Source organism: Chamaea fasciata, unplaced genomic scaffold (genome assembly GCF_029207755.1).
Source record: "Chamaea fasciata isolate MVZ Bird 193981 ecotype frontalis unplaced genomic scaffold, bChaFas1.0.hap1 SCAF_5, whole genome shotgun sequence".
Lineage (NCBI taxonomy): Eukaryota > Metazoa > Chordata > Aves > Passeriformes > Sylviidae > Chamaea > Chamaea fasciata.
The window spans coordinates 66016105-66036684 of NW_027094090.1; the positions used below are offsets into that span (position 1 = coordinate 66016105).

The window sequence follows — 20580 nt, forward strand, 5'->3', positions numbered from 1 at the left end:
ATGTCCTTCTGCTCTGAGAGGCTGGAGGGAGTGAGAAGCAGTAAGAATATGAGTGATAGAGAACATGTATGCTTTGTATGTATTTTTTTTTCTAAGTTTTTTTTTTACAATGCATGCATTTCCTTGAGTAACTCAGATCCTGTCCCTGAGCCTGGCTCCTTTCTGGTTACAACATGATAGCACATCACCATGCTCAGCGGCAACCTGGGTGTAAAACCAGTGCTACCTGACCAGGCCGTGGGTCTCTCCTGACAGATTTATCAATTTATGCCCATGGGCAGCAAAGCCACGGGGTGTGCACCTCAAATGTTTGGCCACATCCAGGCCTGCAGTTTGGCTTGCCTTTTGGCTTGCCTTGACCTTGTTAAATCTCCCGTCATAAGCAATCCCTCGTGGCAGTGGATATATCGCAGCCATTTCTAATTCAGCCACAAGGCCCGAATTGCTCAGAGTGAGCGCTCACACTGAGGCCCAGAAATGTATTAAGCTAATTATTCTTTGAAATCCCCCTGAACCCCCTCCTGCTTTTCCCTTCCTTTGGCGTCGGCTGTCGGATTATTCCCCAGAGAAGAGTAGCTTTAAGTAGGCAATTACTTGTGATTCATGGGGTTTATTAGGAGTGAGAGAGGGCCAATCGTGTCTGGCCTTTCTCGCCTCTCAGATGGGAAGAGAAGGCTCCTCCAGCCATCCAGACATACATCTCCATTACCCATGACTGCTGTGGTGCTAACAGCTGCCCTTTCCTCCTCTGGAGAGGAAGAACCCAGGCTACAGCTGTGTGAAATCTTTAATTCCTTTGGACTGTCAGTTAGCTCGATCTGACAGCAAATGAGTGTGTCCCAGACTTCGATAAGCAGGAAATGGCTGGGTTACAGCAAAAAAAAAGAGACAGAGACCCACTGCTACCGAACAAGGGTGGGGAGGGCACTCCTCTCTATGGGGAGGATGCATCTGGCTCTGCCAGTCCTCTCCAGCATCCCTTGGAACAGTCCCTGTCCCTGTCATGCCTGCTGAAAGATACCGTAGGATTCCCCTTGCTTTGGACAGTGTCAGTTGGCAGTGGACCACGTGCAGAACCCAGCCTTGCACCCCCGCTATGAGCTAGAAAACAGACTAGTTGTGGACCCCTCTCACTTCAAATCTTGTTCTGCTCCTCAAAGCCTTAGTCCTTTGGGGGGACTGAGATTATGGACTGCAAAAAGCTGGTGATGGTTTTTATCGAGGTACTGACAGCTTGCTCTGCTCCTTTAGACTTTTAGAAGGATCTCTCCTCACTAGCTATTAAAGTCTGCCATTTTTGGCACTGTCCTTGCATGAGATAAACTGGCCTTTTTCTTCAGATCAGCAATGACATCTTGTCTTGGCCTCTAATATGATCAGAGCATATGAATTCCGTGTTTTCAGAATGGCTGTCACCTCCTTGGAAACCGCAGATAACTGTAAGGCTCTTGCTTCTGCTTTATTTTGCATTTTACTGTTATTCTGTCCCTCCCGTTTGCTCCTCTTTCCCTCCTAACACAATTAGCTCCACATTTTCATTAATCAGATCATTATTTTACGTGCTCACGGTCAGTTGTCAGTACTAACTGTCTGAGTCGGGCCTCGGCAGGTTAGTGGTTTGATTTACACTTATCTGCATGAGCCTTCCTCCTGAAGAAACGGGCCAAGGGATAGTTCAGTCTCTTTCCAGGCAGGCCAACTTTAAAGACGTGTCAGGAGTGTTGGTTTTATGGTGGGATGTAAGATGTCCTTGTTTATCCAAAAGGCCTGCTGCCAGGTCTTGTGGTGAATGACACTGCATCCGTGATTATTGTGGGGGTGATTTGAGCAACATTTATGCAGACTTCTTCTGGGTGGGCAGCAGTGAAAGTATTAGGCAAATGTTCTTTAAATTAGGGATGAGCAGAGCTCTGAGCCAGCTACCTCTGCAACTGCAGTGGCCAACCCATCGCTAAGAAAACTGCTGGTATTTCTTAGTGCTGGGCTTTGACGTTTGCCTTGGACAGACAGCGAGCTCAAGGGCAAGGCAGACAGAAAACAGAAGCCTACCTGATGTTTGAGCATGAGGCAAAGGTCCCTGCTTCCCGTCCAGAGAAGGAAATGTGAGAGGATGTGCTCCCCATCCCACTCTCTTCCATAAATGTCCGCCTCCCAGCACTTGCTCCACAGCCAGGAGAGCAGTGCAGGCACAGAATGGCTGGCCTTACGTTGTTCTTTCCACCCGTCATCTCCCAAGGCTACATTATCTTCCTCTGCTTCCAGAGGAGTCAGTATTGGGAAGATTCCAGAGGTCATTTACACTTCTCACGGCTGTCAGAGCAGGTCTTCACGTGTACCTACATCACTCACTGATCTGTAACTTACATCATGTCACGAAAAAGAAGAAGGAAGCGGGTGACATGGCATGACTCTGTGAGCTGAGGCTCCTGCCTCAGTCTCACTTTGACCAAGTGAAACCAATTTGCACTTTAACTCAGGCCTTGTGGAGCTCAGTTTTTCAAAGTGTGAGTACTGGGCCAACAAGGCACGGTGAGGGACAAGCGGTATGTCTGGGGATGAGGACGCAGTCAGTAAAACTCATCCTTTGGTTCTGCTAACGAGCTCATTTCTACCTCGTGACTGATGCAGCGAATCCTCTGCTAAGTCAGGACCGACTTCACCAGCACTCTCAGTCCTGCCCTTCATCTTTTCTCAGTTTCTCCACGTGTGTGCACACATATTGACACCACAGTCTGCACCTGCACTCTGCCCTGTTGCCAATGATGGAGAGTTTAGCTCATAGGTCAGCCTAAACCTCAAGTGAAGGTGGTTTGAGTTCATTCTTCCTTTTTTTTTTAACCCCATCTTCCACCTTCATCATCACACTGTCCCCTTTGTCCTCTGCCAGTCACTCATTGGAACCAAATCATCTGTCATTCTCCTGGAACCTGTTAGTGAAAACCCAGCTGCCGAGGAAGAGTGGGGGGATTCCCAGGAAGTTTAAATTCTAGACTACAGGAACAAGCACACATACCTGCTCTGCTGAAGCCAGTTGAGATGGTGTGTGTTGATGTATTTACGTGTGTTTGTCGCTACCAGCTCAGGTAAATCCTCCTTCCACTCGTTTTTAGCATCTTGTCTCAACATTTAAAATTCACATTTTTTTACTTTTCAAAACTGAGAGTCTTTCTTTTTGTGGGTGTTTTTCCTTTCACTGCTGGCTGACACCTGAAAAACTCAGATATCAAAAAGGAAGACACTTTAGCATTCAGAGTGCTTTTTAAAAGACACAAACTCAGAACAAACCCAGCCTCCACTAACTTACGTGGAAGTTTATGTTTCTCGCTAACTGCTAGATCAAGCGAACATTCTCTGCATTTAAAAATTAAATTTTCTTTTCTTTTTCTGAATTATTTCCCCGTTCACTGAGAGTATTTCCTAAGGTCGCTAAGGAGGGGAGAAGCATTAGTAACACCCCGAGACAAGAGATAATGCTTGACATTACCAGAGCACCGCTGAGCAGGAAGGCACAATGCTGGAATGTTGTATTTGCAGTGACGAACTTGCCCTGAAGGCCATCAGAAGTGAGTCTGCAAGGGAAGGGCACCTGCAGGCTCCCGCTTTCATGACTGTCCCTCTAGGGAGAGGCAGGATCCTGTTACAGCTGTGAGGGAGCTTGCAGTGCTGATGGGTTAGCCAGTCATGGCCAAACGGGAACCTTCTGCTGCAACCAGGGGCAGGGCACCGCAGGGAAAAGCCAGTGCGGTGTCAGAAGTTCCTTTGACAGCCATTGAAGACTAATCAGTGTGGGAGCTGGGGCCACAGGACGCCGTCAGGAGGCGGTCAGCAAAAGCTAACGTCTCTGCCCTCTGTTTTTCAGATCGAAATGCTAGAGCACAAATACGGCGGCCACCTGGTGTCCCGCAGGGCAGCCTGCACCATCCAGACCGCCTTCCGGCAGTACCAGCTCAGCAAGAACTTTGAGAAGATCCGCAACTCCCTGCTGGAGAGCCGCATGCCGCGCCGCATCTCCCTGAGGAAGGTCCGCGTCCAGAACTCGGAGAGCTTCTCCGCGGAGAAAGCCCTGGTGGAGGGGTACAACTTTGTGGGCATCCCACTGGTGAGGTCCCCGTCCTTGCCAGCCACCATCAGCGGGGCGCTGACTGAGCTGGAGGACTCCTTCACAGAACAAGTTCAGTCCCTGGCCAAATCCATCGACGACGCCCTCAGCACCTGGAGCCTGAAGACCATGTGCTCCCTGCAAGATGGGGGCTCGTACCAGATCAGGGAGACCTTCAGCGCTAGCTCCATGCAGCCAAACCAAGACTTGGAAGCTGAGCTGCAGGATCAGGAGAAGGAGGAAGGTCTCCTGCCAGATACCCTACCCAAGAGCAGCAGCACCCTCATGATGGCTTTTCGAGACGTCACAGTTCAGATCGACAACAAGAACATCTCTGTTTCATCATCTACCTCGGTGTCCATGGCAAACTGTCTCAGCAGCAACGACCAGGCTGGGCCCTCTCAGGCTACCAAGGCTGAAGAAAGCCCAGGAGAAGGCGAGGGAGAAGCCAGTGAACTACCGTCTGCCCCAGAGAGTTTACCTGAGAACAGCCTCGCTTCCACCGAGCTGGATGTCAGTACCAACGGCGTGGGGGACAGCGGTGCTGAGCCGGATCAGATGGTAGTGCAGAAGCTCCAGTTTGACGCAAGCAATGAGGCGGGGCAAAGCAAGGGCTCGGAGTCTGAGAACGCAGACAACTCAGAGCAGCTGAGCAGCAGCAGCACCTCCACTTCAGCCAAGTCAGCCTCTGAGGTGTCCTCAAAAGAAGCCCTGCAGGCCATGATCCTCAGTCTCCCGAGGTACCACTGCGAGAACCCAGCCAGCTGCAAGTCTCCCACACTTTCCACAGACACCATGAGGAAACGCCTTTACCGCATCGGACTGAACCTCTTTAATATGTAAGTGACTCTTCCTCTATTTCCCAGCCTGTGCTGTGCCTCACAGGAACAGATGATGGCAGGCTCTTGGTCTAGATCCATCTCCAGGGAAGTTTGTTTGTATTCAAGGGCATGACCACCCGGGTATGCAAGGCACAACACAGGTTGGCTTCCCAGGAGCTCTTTCCCTAAAGTCTCCCAAGTACTGTCTTTCTCTTCTGCCTGACAGAGGAACAAGCCCCTGAGTAGTGCCCGTGCTCTCACAATACACTGAACCTTCAGTTCCAGTTGCTGTCCAGTTGGCATCCACCAGCTGAGCCTGGGATCACTCTGCTCCACTCTACTGCAAAGGAACAAACATAGCTGGAACTGTAAACCGAGCTCCGGTTACTTAACGTGGGGCAATTCCAAGTAAAGAGACAGAGAGAGACAGAGGTAGAGCTGAGCTTAGCTGGCCCAGTATGAGTCATAATGACAAAATCCCATCTCTGGCTGTCATTTTCCTTCAGATACTTGGGTAGATTTTCACCTGACAGACCAGGTTTTGTCACCTGTCTCTCACATATCTGAGTTTGATATCCTACGAGGAGGCCGTAGGTGTGAAAGCAAAAGCAGAGCAGAGGTTACCGTCAGAAGAGGGCAACTCACAGGGTCACACTTGGATTGGCAGCAAGCAGCTGAGCTCCCTTAAGGAGATTAAGATTTGCTCATTGCCTTTTGATGAGACTTTTTTCATCTAAGCAAGCCGCGAGAAGTACTGGGTTTTGCTTTATCATCCAACTCTCATATCTCGGCCTTTGTTTCCCTTTGAGTCCCCCAATAACGAGGATGTAATGTACCCCTACCAGGAGAACGTCTTTCCACACGTCAGCGCAGGCATTTCAGTCAAAGCAAGGACTGATCGTCGTGCAGTCCTAGGCAGAAGTTTTTCCCAGACAAAGGGGCAATGCACAGGGTGTATGTACGTGTAGCATGGAGGCTGTGGACTCCGGGAGGCAGGGACCAGGAAATGAGGTTTCTGGGGTTGGTCTCAGAGCACATGCAGAAGTGCAGTGATGTTATGTCAGGCAGATGTGGGACTCTTACAGGACTGAGAAGGACATGTTTCCAGTTCTGAGTACAGGTTGGAGGACGGGAGTAAGGAAAATAACCTGTTAGCTCTGAGGAATGACGCCTTTCTTTAATCTCTGAGCAGTATCTAGGGGACATGGGGCTCCCCTTGTGACTTCCTGGTCAAGGGGCTGGGAGGGCCCTTAAGCTTTCTGCAGTTATTTGGTTGTTGCTTTCCCTGTGTATTGCCAGGAAGAAGCCAGTTTACTATTGTGGTGTTTGGGATGTGGGCACTGGCCCGTAGGGCATGGAGCTGAGGCTGTGCGTGTGTGCAGGCACATCCTTTTTCCTGGCTTTCCCTGGAGCAGGAGCTGAAAGCCTGCAGTTTCCTAGTGGAATCTGCCACAGTCTATCTGGCCTTGCCCTGCATTTTTGGAAGGCAGCGCTCTGGCTTGGAGCAGGCCTCTGGAAACACATGGATGTGGTGGCACTTTCCCCATCCCTGCCGCACCGCACCGTGAGGGGGTGAAATCTCTGGAATGGCGAGTGCCTCACTATGCAGCACTGCTGTAAGAGCGCAGTGTGTGTGGGCAGCTCCCTGCGTGGGCAGAGGGAAAGCCAGCAGGACGTGAGGAATCCCGCAGCATTTGCTGGCTCTGCTTAACACCCCTGCAACACCAGCAATGAATAGCAGGGACCAGGCCCAGGAGAGCGCGGGGAAGAGTGGGCTGCTGCACGCCCGGGTAAAAGCTGCGCGCTGCACTACACGGGGTACATCTGCAGGTGCTCAGTGGCAGAGGTGCTGCATTGCTATCGGGATTCTGTGGAGAACAAATCCAGTCCTGGGAAAAACTGATGAAAGGCTGCTGTCAGTGAAAGAACATTTGAGTTACGGTCTAGGCAGCGCAGGAGGGCTGTCACAGCTGGATTGTTTTATCCTGCATCCTCTGATGGCATTGTGCGCACCATCTCTACTGAAACCTGCACATCCCTGCCAGAATTTCTGGCCGTATTCAGCTCTCAGTTCCTCTGGAGTGGATCCAAAGTCAGTCCAGTGACTTTGGAGTCACACAGGTGTAACTGAGTTCATCCTCGTGCTGTGAATACCATACTGCCCCTTGCCAAACACCAAAGTATGCAGGTTGATGCGCATTTTATGAATCTTTGCTGCTTAGTTCGACTTGTGTCCCAACCGCATCACCTTTGCACCTAGCAGGGAACTCTACTGTACTCTTCAGTGGTGCACCAGGAGGTCTGTGTGATAATAAAGAAGGCGCATTGCTGCTTTTCCCTGAAGAAGGCCTGGGGTTTTCAGTATCAGACCTTGCACCTCTCCATCTATAGATTCAATGGGCTGACTGTTCTTACAGCCCTCCCCCCAGGGATGCCACACTGCCCAGGATATTTTCTTTGACATTACAGAGTGAGCAGAAGTATTTCAAGCCCATCTGCTTTTCGCATGCCTGTGAGGCCCCTGTAAGAGGAGCAGGCCATTCTGCTGAAGGCTGATCCCCTTATAGCTAGACATATGTTGCTCACCCACATCCTTCACCACCTGACAAGTGTCACAGTCTGTGCCTGTGCATATCATGCATTCACGTGCTCTGAAACCTCATCCTATTCTTTCCTCACCCCAGGAAACTGCCTGAGCAAACTCACTCCTTGAGCTTTGAAAAGAACCTTGAATTTGGATTAATGATGGAAGTATGACATCATTTCATGAAGTCACCCCCTCTTATCTCTCTCCACTCACCAGCTCAGAGAACCAAAGAAATGTGGCAATCTTCCTGCCACTGCAGTGACTCACCTCAGCACAATGCATCGTGACCCTTCAGAGGGGCAGACTGAAATACAGGAGGAAAACAACCTGCACAGTGCACATGCACCATTTGTTCTGGTCTGTGGTGTGAGACAGGCACCACATAGGCTCACCGCCACTCCCAGGACACACAGGGGCTTATAAAGCAGGAGAGAAAGACGGGGACAGATGTTTTATCAGGGCCTCTGGCAGTAAAACCAGGGGTAATGTTGTTAAACTGAAGGACGGGGCCAGTTTCGAGTAGATGTAAGGAAGAAGACTTTTACAATGAAGACGGTGAAACGCTGGCACAGGCTGCTCAGAGAGGTGGTGGATGCCTCATCCCTGGAGATACACAAGACCAGGCTGGAGGGATCTCTGAGCCCCCTTACCTAGTTGAAAATGTCCCCACTCGCTGCCGGAGGGTTGGAGCAGATGGCCTTTAAAGGTCACTGCCAACCCAAACCGTTCTGCCTCTGCAAGAGCTGTGTGTGCAGGCACAGACACTGGTGCATTAGGAAGCAGAAAATCCCTCCCACAGCCAGGCAATCAGGCCCACTCAGCACCAGACGTTCTCAGAGAGATGCTCACAGCCACAGAGGGAGAAAAGCCCTCTGTTTGGGAGCTGCAGACTGCTCCCTCCCTTCTCCTGACAAAGCAGTCTCTGGGTGCCCTCTCTCACGCACAAGATTTCTGCCTGAGGGCGTGAATCAATAGAGAAGGGAAGAAAAACACAGCTAAGAGTGAGGGAAGTGGAGAAAGAGATAAGCAAATCTGAGTACGGGATTTCTGTTCAGGCAGCCAGCATCAAGCTCAGGTGAGGAAGGTAAAAAAGTATCACTCAACAATGAGCGACTTCATATACTTTCAACATTCATTGAATGTTGAAAATATATGAAAAACAAATTTCTTTTTTAACACAAAAAATGTCCACTTTTGGTTATCCCCCTTGGAGTCTTGAGCCTCGTTTCCCCACAGACCATGTCAGCAACGTCTCCTAAGTTTCCTCACAAAGGAAAGAGCCTTTGACTCTGGAGCAGACGGATGGCAGAAGAGCCAACAGTGAGGCGCGGTGCAATGCAGCAGGATCCTTCGTGGCAGTGGGGTGCCACTTGTGATGACCAGGTGACAGCAGGTGCTGCAAGTGACACAGCAAGGCCCTGTGACACCTTTTTGTCCTCACCAGCAGCTAGGGGGGCGCACAGCAAGCCACTTCTCCTCGCCCCAGCCAGTCCCACTCCTGACACACGCGTGAGCTCACAGGAGCCCAGGCACCCGCCAAGGGCTGCGCTGATGCTCGCCATGGGGTGAGCCAGCAGCAACAATGCCTCCAAAGGATCATGCAAACTCACCATGTCTCTGTGCTTGCCTTGCAGAAACCCAGACAAAGGGATCCAGTTCCTGATCTCCCGAGGCTTCATCCCGGACACCCCCATCGGGGTGGCACACTTCCTGCTGCAGCGGAAGGGCCTCAGCCGACAGATGATTGGGGAATTCCTGGGAAACAGCAAGAAGCAGTTCAACAGGGACGTCCTGGAGTAAGTGTGCGAATCTCTTCCCCTCCTCCCTGCACTCTAAAGGAGTTGCCAGCCGACTGCCCTTTGCTGTCCTCCACGCCCCTCCACCTCCACTCCTCAGGAACTTCACCAAAGCCAGTCCCTGTCTGGCACCCCTCAACACATTTCCCATCTATGTGTTTCACCCTTTACATCATCAGTTTTTCCATTTCAGTTCCTTCTCAGGAGGCCTGTGGTCACCTAGCAGGAGCTCAGCACTGTCAGGTGGTAGAACTAGTGATGCTGGCAGGTTTGGGGGCTGGGGAACTCTTTGGCTGGGGCCTCATCCCATCCATACAAAGTACCTCTGATGCCTTCTGGAAAGTACTAAGAGGCAGAGGAGGAAAAAAATCTGCTCCCCGCTGTGAGACCAGCAGGGAGAAGTGAACGCTGGCTACATATTCAGTTCTCTTTCGGTCCAGGCTGGAAATTGGTGGCCCTTTGAGTTTGTCCAGCTGCATTAGGAGGATAGTTACGAGCTCCTGTTTGTGGTGATGAGGAGGCCTGCATATGAAAACACGCTGCTAAGGGCTCGTCATCGCCACAGCAGCCACAGAGCACTGAGGAACATCTGCACTCCAAAATCTCCAATGAGCTGAGCTGCCCCTTCCCAGAACAAAATCTGCTTCTGTTCAGTGGCTGCCTTTGCTGGATTGTTACCTTCAGTTCTCTCACCGTGACCCTCCTCTGGTCACAAGCCATGCATCTCTCAGCCTACACCAGCCTCCTCTTTCAAGTCTAGCTCATTCAGAGACCCATTTCGAGGCATGACCAGCACTCAGCTGCTTCTCTCTTTTATTATGCAGAAGCACAACTCTAAGTGGGAGCTGCCTTTCCATTAGTCGGGGAGTCCTTTGCACTGGCTCCTTTATTACATTCTCCCATTCTCCAAAATGTTCTCTACTTCCCTTGCATTTTGCAGCGTTTTTTCTTGAACCAAACCACACAGAAACGCCAAATCCCATCCACATCCCACTTCTACTCCAGAGAAAGACTGGAGGATGCCAAAGTTCAAGAGCCACATCTAGGCCTGAATTTTAAAATTAATTCCAGCTGCAATTGCTGCTTCCTATTGCTGCAGGTACCTACCTGACCTTTCATCCATCTCCTTTCTTAATATACTGTAGAAGTATTGATGTGTCCAGCAACAAGACACATGTGCTGCCCAGTCTCTTCATGCTGAGAATTACGATTAAAAGTAATTGCCTCTTTTTCTCCAGTAAGTGCTGTGTGGGCTGCTTTCCCTGATAGATAACCTGCTCAAATCCAAACCTAGCCTCTGCATGCACAGGGAAATACTGCAACAACAATAGGCTGGCACTTCCTTGTAATCCTAAATTTGGCGTCATCCCTGGAAATGCCCATGCTCCTCTGCCTCACATGGGACTGCAAACTGAGTGTCAGCAGCTGCCGGGAACAGTCCCTGTTGCAAAGCCTGGCGTCAGCCTCCCAGCCTCAGGAGCTGCCACGCTGGGGTTGCCAGTCCTGTTTCTGCAGGGGGCATGGGGCCATCGGGGCAGGTGGCCCTACCACATCATGCTCATTACTCAAAGTTTGCCCTGCCCCTCTCATGGTGACACTCCAAATGTTCCGTGAAGGAGTGGCCTTGCCCATCCCACTAACATCTGTAAAAAACAAGGCTCAAAGATGAGGACCTCAAGATATTGAGGCTGTGTGTACATGGATGTATCTTGGGCACGGACTGTGTGCTCCTGAACATGTATCAAACAACTGGGGCTGAGTTCAGGGCTCAAACCTGTGTCTGATCTCTCCAGGCAACAGATGATATGCTTCCACTAACAATCTGTGCTGCCACCCCCTCTTCACAATAACTGGCTGATTTGTCTTCCTTAAAGGCAAAGATAAAAGTAGACTTAAAATACATGCAGAATGTTCTAAAACAGGAAGGAAAAAACACGCACATTCAGCTGGTTGTAGCTGTGCCATTTGAAGGGACTTCCTGTGCCGGTTCTGAGCTTAGGGGTATAGTTGAGCATGGTTGGTGGGTTTTTGCAAGCAAATTTTTCATCAGCTGCTCATGAGAGCTGGACGGGCAATGGCTGCACACCCAGCAGCGTGCCACGCATGGAAACGAGGCATTGAAAAGAGAAATCATGGCCCAGAATTATAATCCTGGGTATTCTTCCTGTCCATGCTGCAGGAAGAAGAGGGCTGGCAGTGCAGTGTAGTGTGCTGGCATTTCCAGTGCACTGTATCTCAAGGGCTGGTCACAACTTATGAGCGGTTTCTATGGGAACAAGAGGCAGATCAAAGACCTTTTGGCATTTTAGAACTGTCTAAGACCTTGTCTGGTTCTCATTCCCCATCCAACTGCCACCAAACCAGCTAAGGAACACTGACACCGGTTGGGAGAACAGATTCTGCAAGGGCTGCCTTGCTGTCCCCACATCCCCCCACGTTCAGCAATGTTCAAGTGCATGGTATTCCCTGGAGAGCATGCAGGGAATTTTGCACAATTTGCCCAAAACCAGAGCTATTTTTGTGGCCCGAATGGGCAGAAGAACAGGCGCGCAGTCCTGCTGAGGTCAAGTGCCCAGGCAGGGTGGCCGTGAGCAGGCAGTAGTGCTTGCACAGGCTCGGATCACCTGCAGTGAGCAAGCCTGTATGCAGGCAGAGATGTCTGCGCTCTTTCACATCCCAAACCCGACCCTGGAGCCTCCTCTGCCTCCCAAAAGCAATTTCAATTATTGATGCCACTTGCTGTGTTAGTTTAGCTTTCGCTCAATGTGAAAACTTATGTTGCAATTGTGTATTGTAAGCAACATTTCTATTTCAGCCAGGTTGAATTAACCCAGCTGCATAAATAAATAATAGGACAGCTTTTAAAACATCTGCAAAAGTGTCAGCCTCCCTTGTGCATTTGGAGGCAGGGCTGCCCAGGTTACCAACTCCAGACTCGGCTGTAATGTCCAGCCATAAGCCTGTACTCTGCAGAGGTCTCTTGGCTTCTGCAGGTTTTGAAGCTGTGCTGGCTGACAGACAAGCCAACCTCTGCCAGCTCCTGCTGTCAAACAGCAGAGCTCAGGAGCGCAGAGTGGCATTTGGCACTGGGAAGACGATCCCACTTTGCTGTCCACCTAGTAAATGTAAAATTCCAGAGAAGTGCTGTGCTGGTTGCAAAGCCTTTTATGTAAAAGGGCACGGGTTTAGGTGAGGTAAGCGTTTTATGAGGATTGAGCACTTTGGTGAGCTATTTTGCCTTCCCACACCTTCATGCCCAGCACCTAAATGCCCTGAAATTATCATCTCCCTTCCATATTCCTGCTCTTATCTTTCAACCTTTAACTGATTTTCTTGGAACTCAAAAAAGGTGTCTGGATAATTCACAAGTAGTTCTACACGCTAGCCAGAGAAACAACAGAGAGAGCAGGAGATTTTCAACAGTTTCTGACTATAACTGACACGCATGCATTGATAACACTGAACCACTCGGGTCTATCTCTTTAGGAAGATGCAGCGTGTCATTTTCTCGTTTAGAAAAGACCTCAGTATTTAAAACTAGGATTTATCTCACCTGTTGTTGGCCACCACCAAGTTTAGTGTCCTCTGGAAATTTATGAATTCCTTTTGTCGATGGAGAGACACGGGGCCCTCAAGAGTGCTGTTTTTTCTCAGTGTGCTAGTTTAGTCCGAATGCGCAGCTTTTGGGCATTTCGTGTTACAGGGTAAAAATCCCACTTGTAACCTATTTTAAGCATCCCACGGAATAACCATTCACCGTGATCAGCGTCCCACAGTACGATCCAACAATCTCCTTCCGCTGGCTGTCCTGCATTCAGTGAGAGGGAGTCACTGGGGACCTGCCCCAAGGTTTCAGTGTCTACCGGTCCAGGGAATACAGTTGGAGAGAGGCAGCCTGGCTCATTAAAGGACCTATGTGGTACCGAGCAGTTCTAATCAATCTATTTGTCAAGTACTGCAGAAAAAAAATCCGTTGCTTTGAAAAAGTCAGGCCCAAGGCATCAGTTTTTATATGAGATAGATCATCATCCTCGCATCCTTTCCTCATTCTGTGTTTATTTGCTGCTTTTGTTCTTCTTCCCTCATACTCTTCTTCACTTTAGTCCATTCTTCTCCTCCACCTGTTCCTGACTCAGGAATTGCTTCCATTTATAGTTCATTCATGAACAAGAACATGTGAGTGATTTCATGAATGGAGTCAGCTGTGCTGGTACTGGATGGTTTGTGTTCAGCTCGTGGGACTTGGAAGTGCAGATGTGGCTGTCCTGGTGCACTTGCTGTCAGAGGAGAAACGGGCAGAGATTCCAGCAGAGGACACACTGTGCTGAGCTGGGGTCTGGCTCCTGTTAGGAGTGGAAGTTGCTGTTGGAGACATCCTCCCTGCGGGTGAGCAGGTCTCCTGTCTGTCAAGCCTGTGCTGTCTTCTCTTTCTGTCACGGAAATTCAGGGAGAGAAAAGCTGCTCTTAGTAAGTGCAGAGCTGGGAGCCCGGCAAAGGGACTCTCTCAGGGAAGAGTTAGGTTCCTCTTGGACAGGCAGAGCGGACTTGCCAGGTTAGCCCGAAGTAGCCCTCTTCCCCTTCTCCTCAGGGAGGATGCTGCAGAGGGCCAGTAAGGGACTTGTGCCGCAGGAGGGTTCAAGCAGCAGCACCAGGCAAGGATGTGACGGACACAGGCCAGAGGGAAGAAGGGTCAGTCGTGGCTCCCGCTGCGAGCAGGGCCGTAGCACGCAGCCAACGGGAGCAACAACAGCCTTCCCAGGCCAGACCTGTACAGGCTGAAGGTGCACCTTGAGTCTGCCTGGTCCCCAGGGGAGCTCAGGAAGGACTAGATTCCCAAGGAAGTAGCCGTGTGAGCTACAACCACCACGGGAGGGTGAACAGGCGTGACAGCCCCCGGGGAAAGCACGCACTACGTGACCCGCAGCGTTCTCCAGCAAGGGAGGACTGGTGCAGGCCTGGTGTCCACTGCAGAGGCTGTCCTTCCCAAGGGGGCCTGCAGGGCAGCATTGGGACACGCACCTCTGCCCACTGCTGCGTGCTGTCGGCGAGTCCCGCTACATTTTCCTCCTGTTCAGTTCCCACGAGCAGGGCAGTGTCCTTCCAGAGAGCTGAGCTCCTCTACAGTTCACCCAAATCGTCTTCAGAAAGCTTGTAGAATTTGGGAGGCTGAAAAAAGGGACGGTTTTTATTAGTATCTTTGTGCCTTGTGATTTTAAACTTTCCACCTGGCTGCCTCCCCCCTTGCTCCCTCCCTGAGTGGAGGCTGCAGGTTCATTACAGATGCTTTTAGTTGCATCCCAGCTCCTGCTGCATTGTCACCTGAGCGGAAAAGCTGGAAAATAGGTCATTACACTTGGGTGAGCAGATCCCAGCCCCACATGACACAGCTGCTTCCTGCCTTCACTGAACCCTTTTGCCACAGGCTTTTCTGCCATGCTTAGCCCTGCGCTAAACCCTCGCAGCTCTTCTGCCATTATGACCACCCACTTCTGGGGGAATCTCTCCCCTGTAGCCTAGGAGGCTACAGCAGAGACAACAGCTAAGCAGAATAATCCATCCAGGAGTCCACTCCCTGGGTCCTGGAACCCGGTGTGGAATTCTCTGCTTGTTGTTGTGAGGTGCCCCAGGGCAGATCAAACTCCTCATGGACACAGAGTCCTCAACCCCACCACCTTGTTTATGAGGCAGGGAGCCAGAGCTTTTCCTGCTCACTTCAACAACATGATCCAAATATCCAGAGTCATATCCTTGCAGACAGGGGGCTAAATGAATCTCTGGATGCACTGCGAGCTCCGTTTGTGTGGCTTGTTGCAAGTTCATGGGCAGGAAGGAGCCGAAACATGAGGTTTTGGAAGGTGATTACTGTGTCTCTGTATCATCCCTCAAGCCTCCTGGCAGTCCTGGAATAGGCACCTCACAGATGTCCAGCTGTTTGTGGAAAAATGAACTCAGCACTGGTTTTGGCACGTGCACATAAGCTGTTGGTTTATTCCTTGGATGCAGAGAGCCACCTGCTCTCGTTTCCTTCGTCAGCTTCCATGGTCCCTAGCTTGGAATAAACAGACCTCCTTGCTCTGGTTTCACAAAGAAAAGCTGTGCTGCACTTCAGGGGGTGTCTGACACAGTTACCAGAGTGCATTCGGAAAACTAGCGCCAGTCTGTGCAGGAATCTGAAGCCAGGGAAGGCTGCAAAACTTCCAGCTGTCTAGAAGAGAAGCAGGAACACGGCAGACCCATAGCACAGGGCTGTTTGTCTCTGAATGGACTTTGCTGTGTCAAATTCGCACACAAAAAATACCAGACAAGTCTGATGCACCTTTCTTTCTGCCTGTCTAGCAGCAGAAATAGCAGCTTGGTACCTGATGGCTCCTCCAGGAGCTGTTCTTCAGACCTTTGGCACAGGATTTGTCAGATAAATCAAATCCAAGCACAGGCTGACTTTGGTTGAATCAAACATTCTCCCTAGCCTGTCTTTTCTGCCTGGCCAACTTTTCTTAGTAAGCAGGGCAGGGGACACTGTTCTTTGGGCTGAGAGACGTATGGAAGGGGCTCCCAGGACTTAGAATTTACAAAGTAAACTTGCATCAGTCAGTCCCTGAGAGAAACTCTCACAGGAGAATCTGAGCGCAGCCCACGTAGCAATGCCCGTTGAGTTTGAAGAGAGCTACGAACAGCTGCCTTTTCCTACTTGTCCTAATGAAGGCTCGATGCTTTCTGTGTTAAGGGCACCGACTTCATTACTCCAGATTTGAACACAAAGGGGAGGATGTGTTAGGGCAGCCTGTGTGGAGGGGGAACGACTGATCAAAGAGGGAAAGAGTAAGCAAAAGGCAGATGATTTAATGCTGGTGGATTGGGGTTACTTAGGGTGACCTGAGCGGGTGTCCCTGGGGTGTGCAAGGACTCAGTGTTCACATGTCTGGAAGCAGACAATAGCAGCAAAATCACCGGGGTCGGTGCTGAGAAACATTGCACACTGGAAAGGATTAAAAAACAACAACAAAAGCCCAAGCGCAGAGGTGGCTGCAGCTGTGAACACAGGAACGACTAACAAGAGGAAAACTGCTCTTACTATCAAAGATAAATTCCGAGAAGCAGAACGCCTTGATGCTAACCCAAGGGACTGAGTATAAGCATGAGAAAAATAAAAATAAAAAAGGAAAGAGGCAGTGGAGGAAGTTTTTCTTACTGCCAAGTGTTCCTGCAGTCCACCTCTTGGAGAGATAAAAAAATATTTCATGGAAGACTTCCTTTGAGAGCAGTCCCTTGGATTCTCTTCCCTCGCTCCCTATTTGTTTCTGAATTTTGATTATATGGACTTTGTGCAGAGGAAGAGCCCACAAATCCTGGCTGAGGCTGCAGCAAGTCCTACCTCAGAAGATACAAAGCACTTTATGTTCAGAGCTCCTGGGAAGCGATTCTGCGGGGGTCACCCCAGTTAAATGACAACAGCTCCTGAGTCAATAAGGCAATGGAGGAATGCAGAGACGTCCCTGGGCATTTGAACTCGATCCCTCACCCATCTGAGGCATTTTTATTCTGGCAAGGCTGCACATGGCACTCAACAGCTTAGCTCACAAACCACTTCCCAACAACCCAGAGCAAACTGCAGCACTTAGAAACGGCCAGCAGACACACGCCCAGTTCATCTCAGAAAGGAAGAAGAAACTGGTAGCAGCACATCCCTTTGGTAGTAGAGGTTTCTTTGGCAAAATCTCCAGATACTCCTAGGAAACGGAAAGATCCAGAAGAGAACCAATCTCCTCCCCCTCTTTTTTCCCTGCACCACTCCTCATAAAGACCCAGATAACCTGTCTTGGGGAAAATTTCCCCCTTAATAACCTTAAATTTGGGATCAGTTTATCCTTTACCAGATGACAAAGAAACCCAAACCCAAAAGGATTAAATAAAGGGGTTAAGGGGCTAATAAAAGTGGCATCCGAAGTACAGAGAAGCAGAAAATATGAAGTTCTTGAATTTTCAATGCACTTCTAATGTCAAGGTGGTCCCATTAGCAAATTAGTAACTTTGTATTTAAGGAAGTTTAAAAAAAATGGGATTTTGGCACCTGTGATTTTCTTCATCTGCCAGACAGAATTTCAGTTTTGAAAATTTCTTTTGGGAAAGAACAACGGCAAGCAGGAAGGTAAACTGTACATATCAAAGTCGGGGGAAAGTAGATTAATTCAATGTCTGTCTTTGTTAGAATAACTAGTTTTCTAGACAGGACATGCAGAACATAATTCTAGACTTCAGCAAAGCTTTGGACATGAGAATTCTTTTGTTGAGAGCGGGAGAGAAATTAGCAGAGGAACCGCAAACAGGGGACCAAACTGGCTGATACAGACATTAGTGCCTACATACTCTGCTGAAATGGGAAGCTGGGCCTAAGGGACATTAGGAACAGGGGTTTCTGAGTCTAATCTCTTGATTAATGCTTGCAGTAATGACCTGAGCACAAAAGGTAGGAACATGCTAACAGAATGGGCTGAAGCCGCATGGGAAAGGCGTTGTCATTACAAGGGACTGAAATATTATGCAGTGAGAACAAGTAGGTTGTCTGACTAATACAGAGAGCAAGAACTGCAGTGGTAGGTTTCGGAGACTAACAGCAGGGCCTCTATAAGATGAGAATGCTTTAGTGGGAAATGAGAGAGGTCTCACCCCCTTCTTGGGGTCTCTAAATTGGCCATGAATTTCCAGTGGGCAGTGGATCATGTTGAAATGCAAAGTGACACCAGACAAGCAGGTAATGTTGCGTGTCATTTCTGTACAACAACGTCCATTTCCTGTTTCCTCTGAGCTGATTCTGGTCTTACTGATACAGGTGTCCAGATATCTATGTCAATATAGAGGTCTCTATACCTATATAGACACAGGTAAATATCAATGCATATATATACACACATACATTTTCTCTGTTTATGCACGTGTGAATGCATCCGCTGTCTGTGGTGTGCTTTTTACAAACCAGGGTTTATACACACACGCGCACATATATAAACATACAGCAAAGCACAAGAGTTGCTCACCAGCTGTAGAGTGAAACCACGGCCTGTGGCAAGCAGGATCCAGGAAGGCAGAGGCGCGTGTCCGGGCCTCTCCCGTGCCATTCCCCTGGGGGCCTGGGCCTCAGCGGCCGGGCGCGGGCCGCGGGAGGACGCTCTGACGAGGGCTGTGTACCCCTCCCGCAGCTGTGTGGTGGACGAGATGGACTTCTCGGGCATGGAGCTGGACGAGGCCCTGCGGAAATTCCAGGCGCACATCCGCGTGCAGGGGGAGGCGCAGAAGGTGGAGCGGCTCATCGAGGCCTTCAGGTAAGGGCGGGAGCCGTGCGGCCGCCCTGCCGCAGCCAGGGGGAGCAGGGGACACGGCCCGGCCCGTTGAAAGTGCGGCGTCCAGCCGTCACGGGGACAATGCCCGCACGCCGCCCTTGCCCAGAGGGGGACCCTGGAGGGGCTCCCGAAGGCGGGACTCCTCCGCGCCACCGCCGCCTCACGGCCGCGGCCTTGTCAGGCGGTCGGCGACGGGCGCCAGAGGGAGGCAGGTGAACTGTGCGCGCCAAGGTCCGCGGAAAGCAGATGACGACACGGCTGCCAGCAGTTCACTGGTGACTCGCAGGGAGAGGGCAGAGGGGCTCGCGGGGCTGCCGGGTCCTCCCTCGGTGCGCGCAGAGCAGTGCTCTGTGCTTGGCAAGGCGGGCTGGAGCGGGCGCCTCCCGTGTGACGCTCCTGCGCTCGCACACTCCCGGTGGCCCTGTCCACTCTCGCTTCCTTTTTTGTTCCTGAGGGCAAGGTGGCTGAAGTTTCAGTGGCCCGCTTCGGCCACAGGTGGGGAGATTTGCCTTCAGAGAGCAGTGCGTTCCTTCTCGTAGTGCGGGAGGCGGTGGAGCGGAGGCAGGACTGCGATGTGCCGGTGGTAAAGGCAAGAAGGGGCCAGGCTGGAGCGGGGGGCTCCCATGCTCCGCGCTAAGCGTGCGCATCCCTCCCGCTGCAGCCAGAGGTACTGCATGTGTAACCCAGACGTGGTCCAGCAGTTTCACAACCCGGACACCATCTTCATCTTGGCCTTCGCAATCATCCTCCTCAACACGGACATGTACAGCCCCAACATCAAGCCTGACAGGAAGATGATGCTGGAGGACTTCATTCGCAATCTGAGAGGTGAGGGTCCTGCTTTGATTTTTTTTTTTTTTCTTTTTTTTGCCCTCTTGCTTTTCTAAATTCTGCCTAGATGAAGGCAGGGAGAACCTAGTGGAACTGCCGTTCTCCAGGTCTCCTGCTACTTGCCCGTGAGCCAGACATGGACGGCCCTTTGAGATGCCTTCTAGCGTGCTGGGGAAGGGAAATTCTAATTACCTTTGTTTTCTGCAGAAAGCTGTCCAGCCTTCTCAGAAACCAACCATTTTCCTTTGAGAGATGGCTTCATCTCTTAAGAGATCTCATTGCTTGGAAACAGTCCACTGTATTACATTTTCCTATTGTTCATCTCCATCCTTCTTAGACCCTGCTGGGTTGTGCTAAACAAGCCCTACTTGCTGCTTTGAATATATGAACACATTTTCCTTTTATTCAGGCTAAATCTTTCCCTTCTTAATTGCCTGCAATTACTTATAGTAACTGTAGGCGTGACAGAGTTCACGCATACATTACCTCTTTGCAATTCCTGATACAATCAGTTCCCAAATCGATTTTCTTCTATTTTTCAAGGTCAGTCCTTTGCATCCTGGTAGTAGGTTGGTAAAAGCACTTTTTCAGATGTGGTCACAACATACTCATACATAAGAGCTACTGCCTTGTTCTTATTTTCAGTTCTGCTACTGCAGCTTAGCATTGTTTGGCCTTTTTGACATCATGTCTAGACAAATTATTGTCTAATTTCCCAGCCATATTCACTCCTAGGTCGTTCTAGGTCAGCCATTTTCCAAGTTTCTCTTGCTGCACATCTGCAATTCAGATAAAGCTCCCTCAAAGTTTTTCCAGTGTAAATTCCTGTCTTCTCTAAAGATTTTGTACTTTTCTGGGTTCCTTTGACTTGTTTCTTTGTCCTGATGGCTGTTCAGAAAGTGTCATCTCAGCCTCCCACACCTTCCACAATTTGGCACCTGCTTCAGACTGGTATAATATGACACTGAGGCCCTCTTTCAAGTTAATTCCACAGATACTGAATGGGGCTGCTACCTGCCATCATCCCCTTTAGTGTTACAATTGATAGCACTAACAAAAGAGGGTGGTGGGTTTTTTTTAGTGTTAACTTACACTTGGAGTTGCCTGAAAA

General features: G+C 50.2%; 2 protein-coding genes across 5 annotated transcripts in view; one reads left to right on the top strand and one right to left on the bottom strand.

The window, feature by feature from the left end:
• WASHC1 (WASH complex subunit 1) overlaps window positions 1-9197 on the bottom strand; it is a 121297-nt gene extending 112100 nt beyond the window's left edge. Inside the window, exons 1-2 of one of the 2 annotated variants that reach the window (XM_066184227.1) lie at window positions 9118-9197; window positions 3014-3215 (exon numbers count right to left, since the gene is read on the bottom strand). The gene's annotated coding sequence lies outside the window, so the exon portion shown is untranslated. The remainder of the gene's footprint in view (window positions 1-3013; window positions 3216-9117) is intronic. The other variant, XM_066184226.1, reaches the window with a different exon arrangement.
• The window catches only part of IQSEC3 (IQ motif and Sec7 domain ArfGEF 3), a 92611-nt gene that overhangs the window by 57903 nt on the left and 14128 nt on the right, over window positions 1-20580 (top strand). For all 3 annotated transcript variants that reach the window (XM_066184207.1, XM_066184210.1, XM_066184209.1), the window contains 4 exons: window positions 3860-4938; window positions 9142-9303; window positions 18498-18620; window positions 19300-19466. In XM_066184207.1, coding sequence (XP_066040304.1) covers window positions 3860-4938; window positions 9142-9303; window positions 18498-18620; window positions 19300-19466 — 1531 coding nt within the window. The remainder of the gene's footprint in view (window positions 1-3859; window positions 4939-9141; window positions 9304-18497; window positions 18621-19299; window positions 19467-20580) is intronic.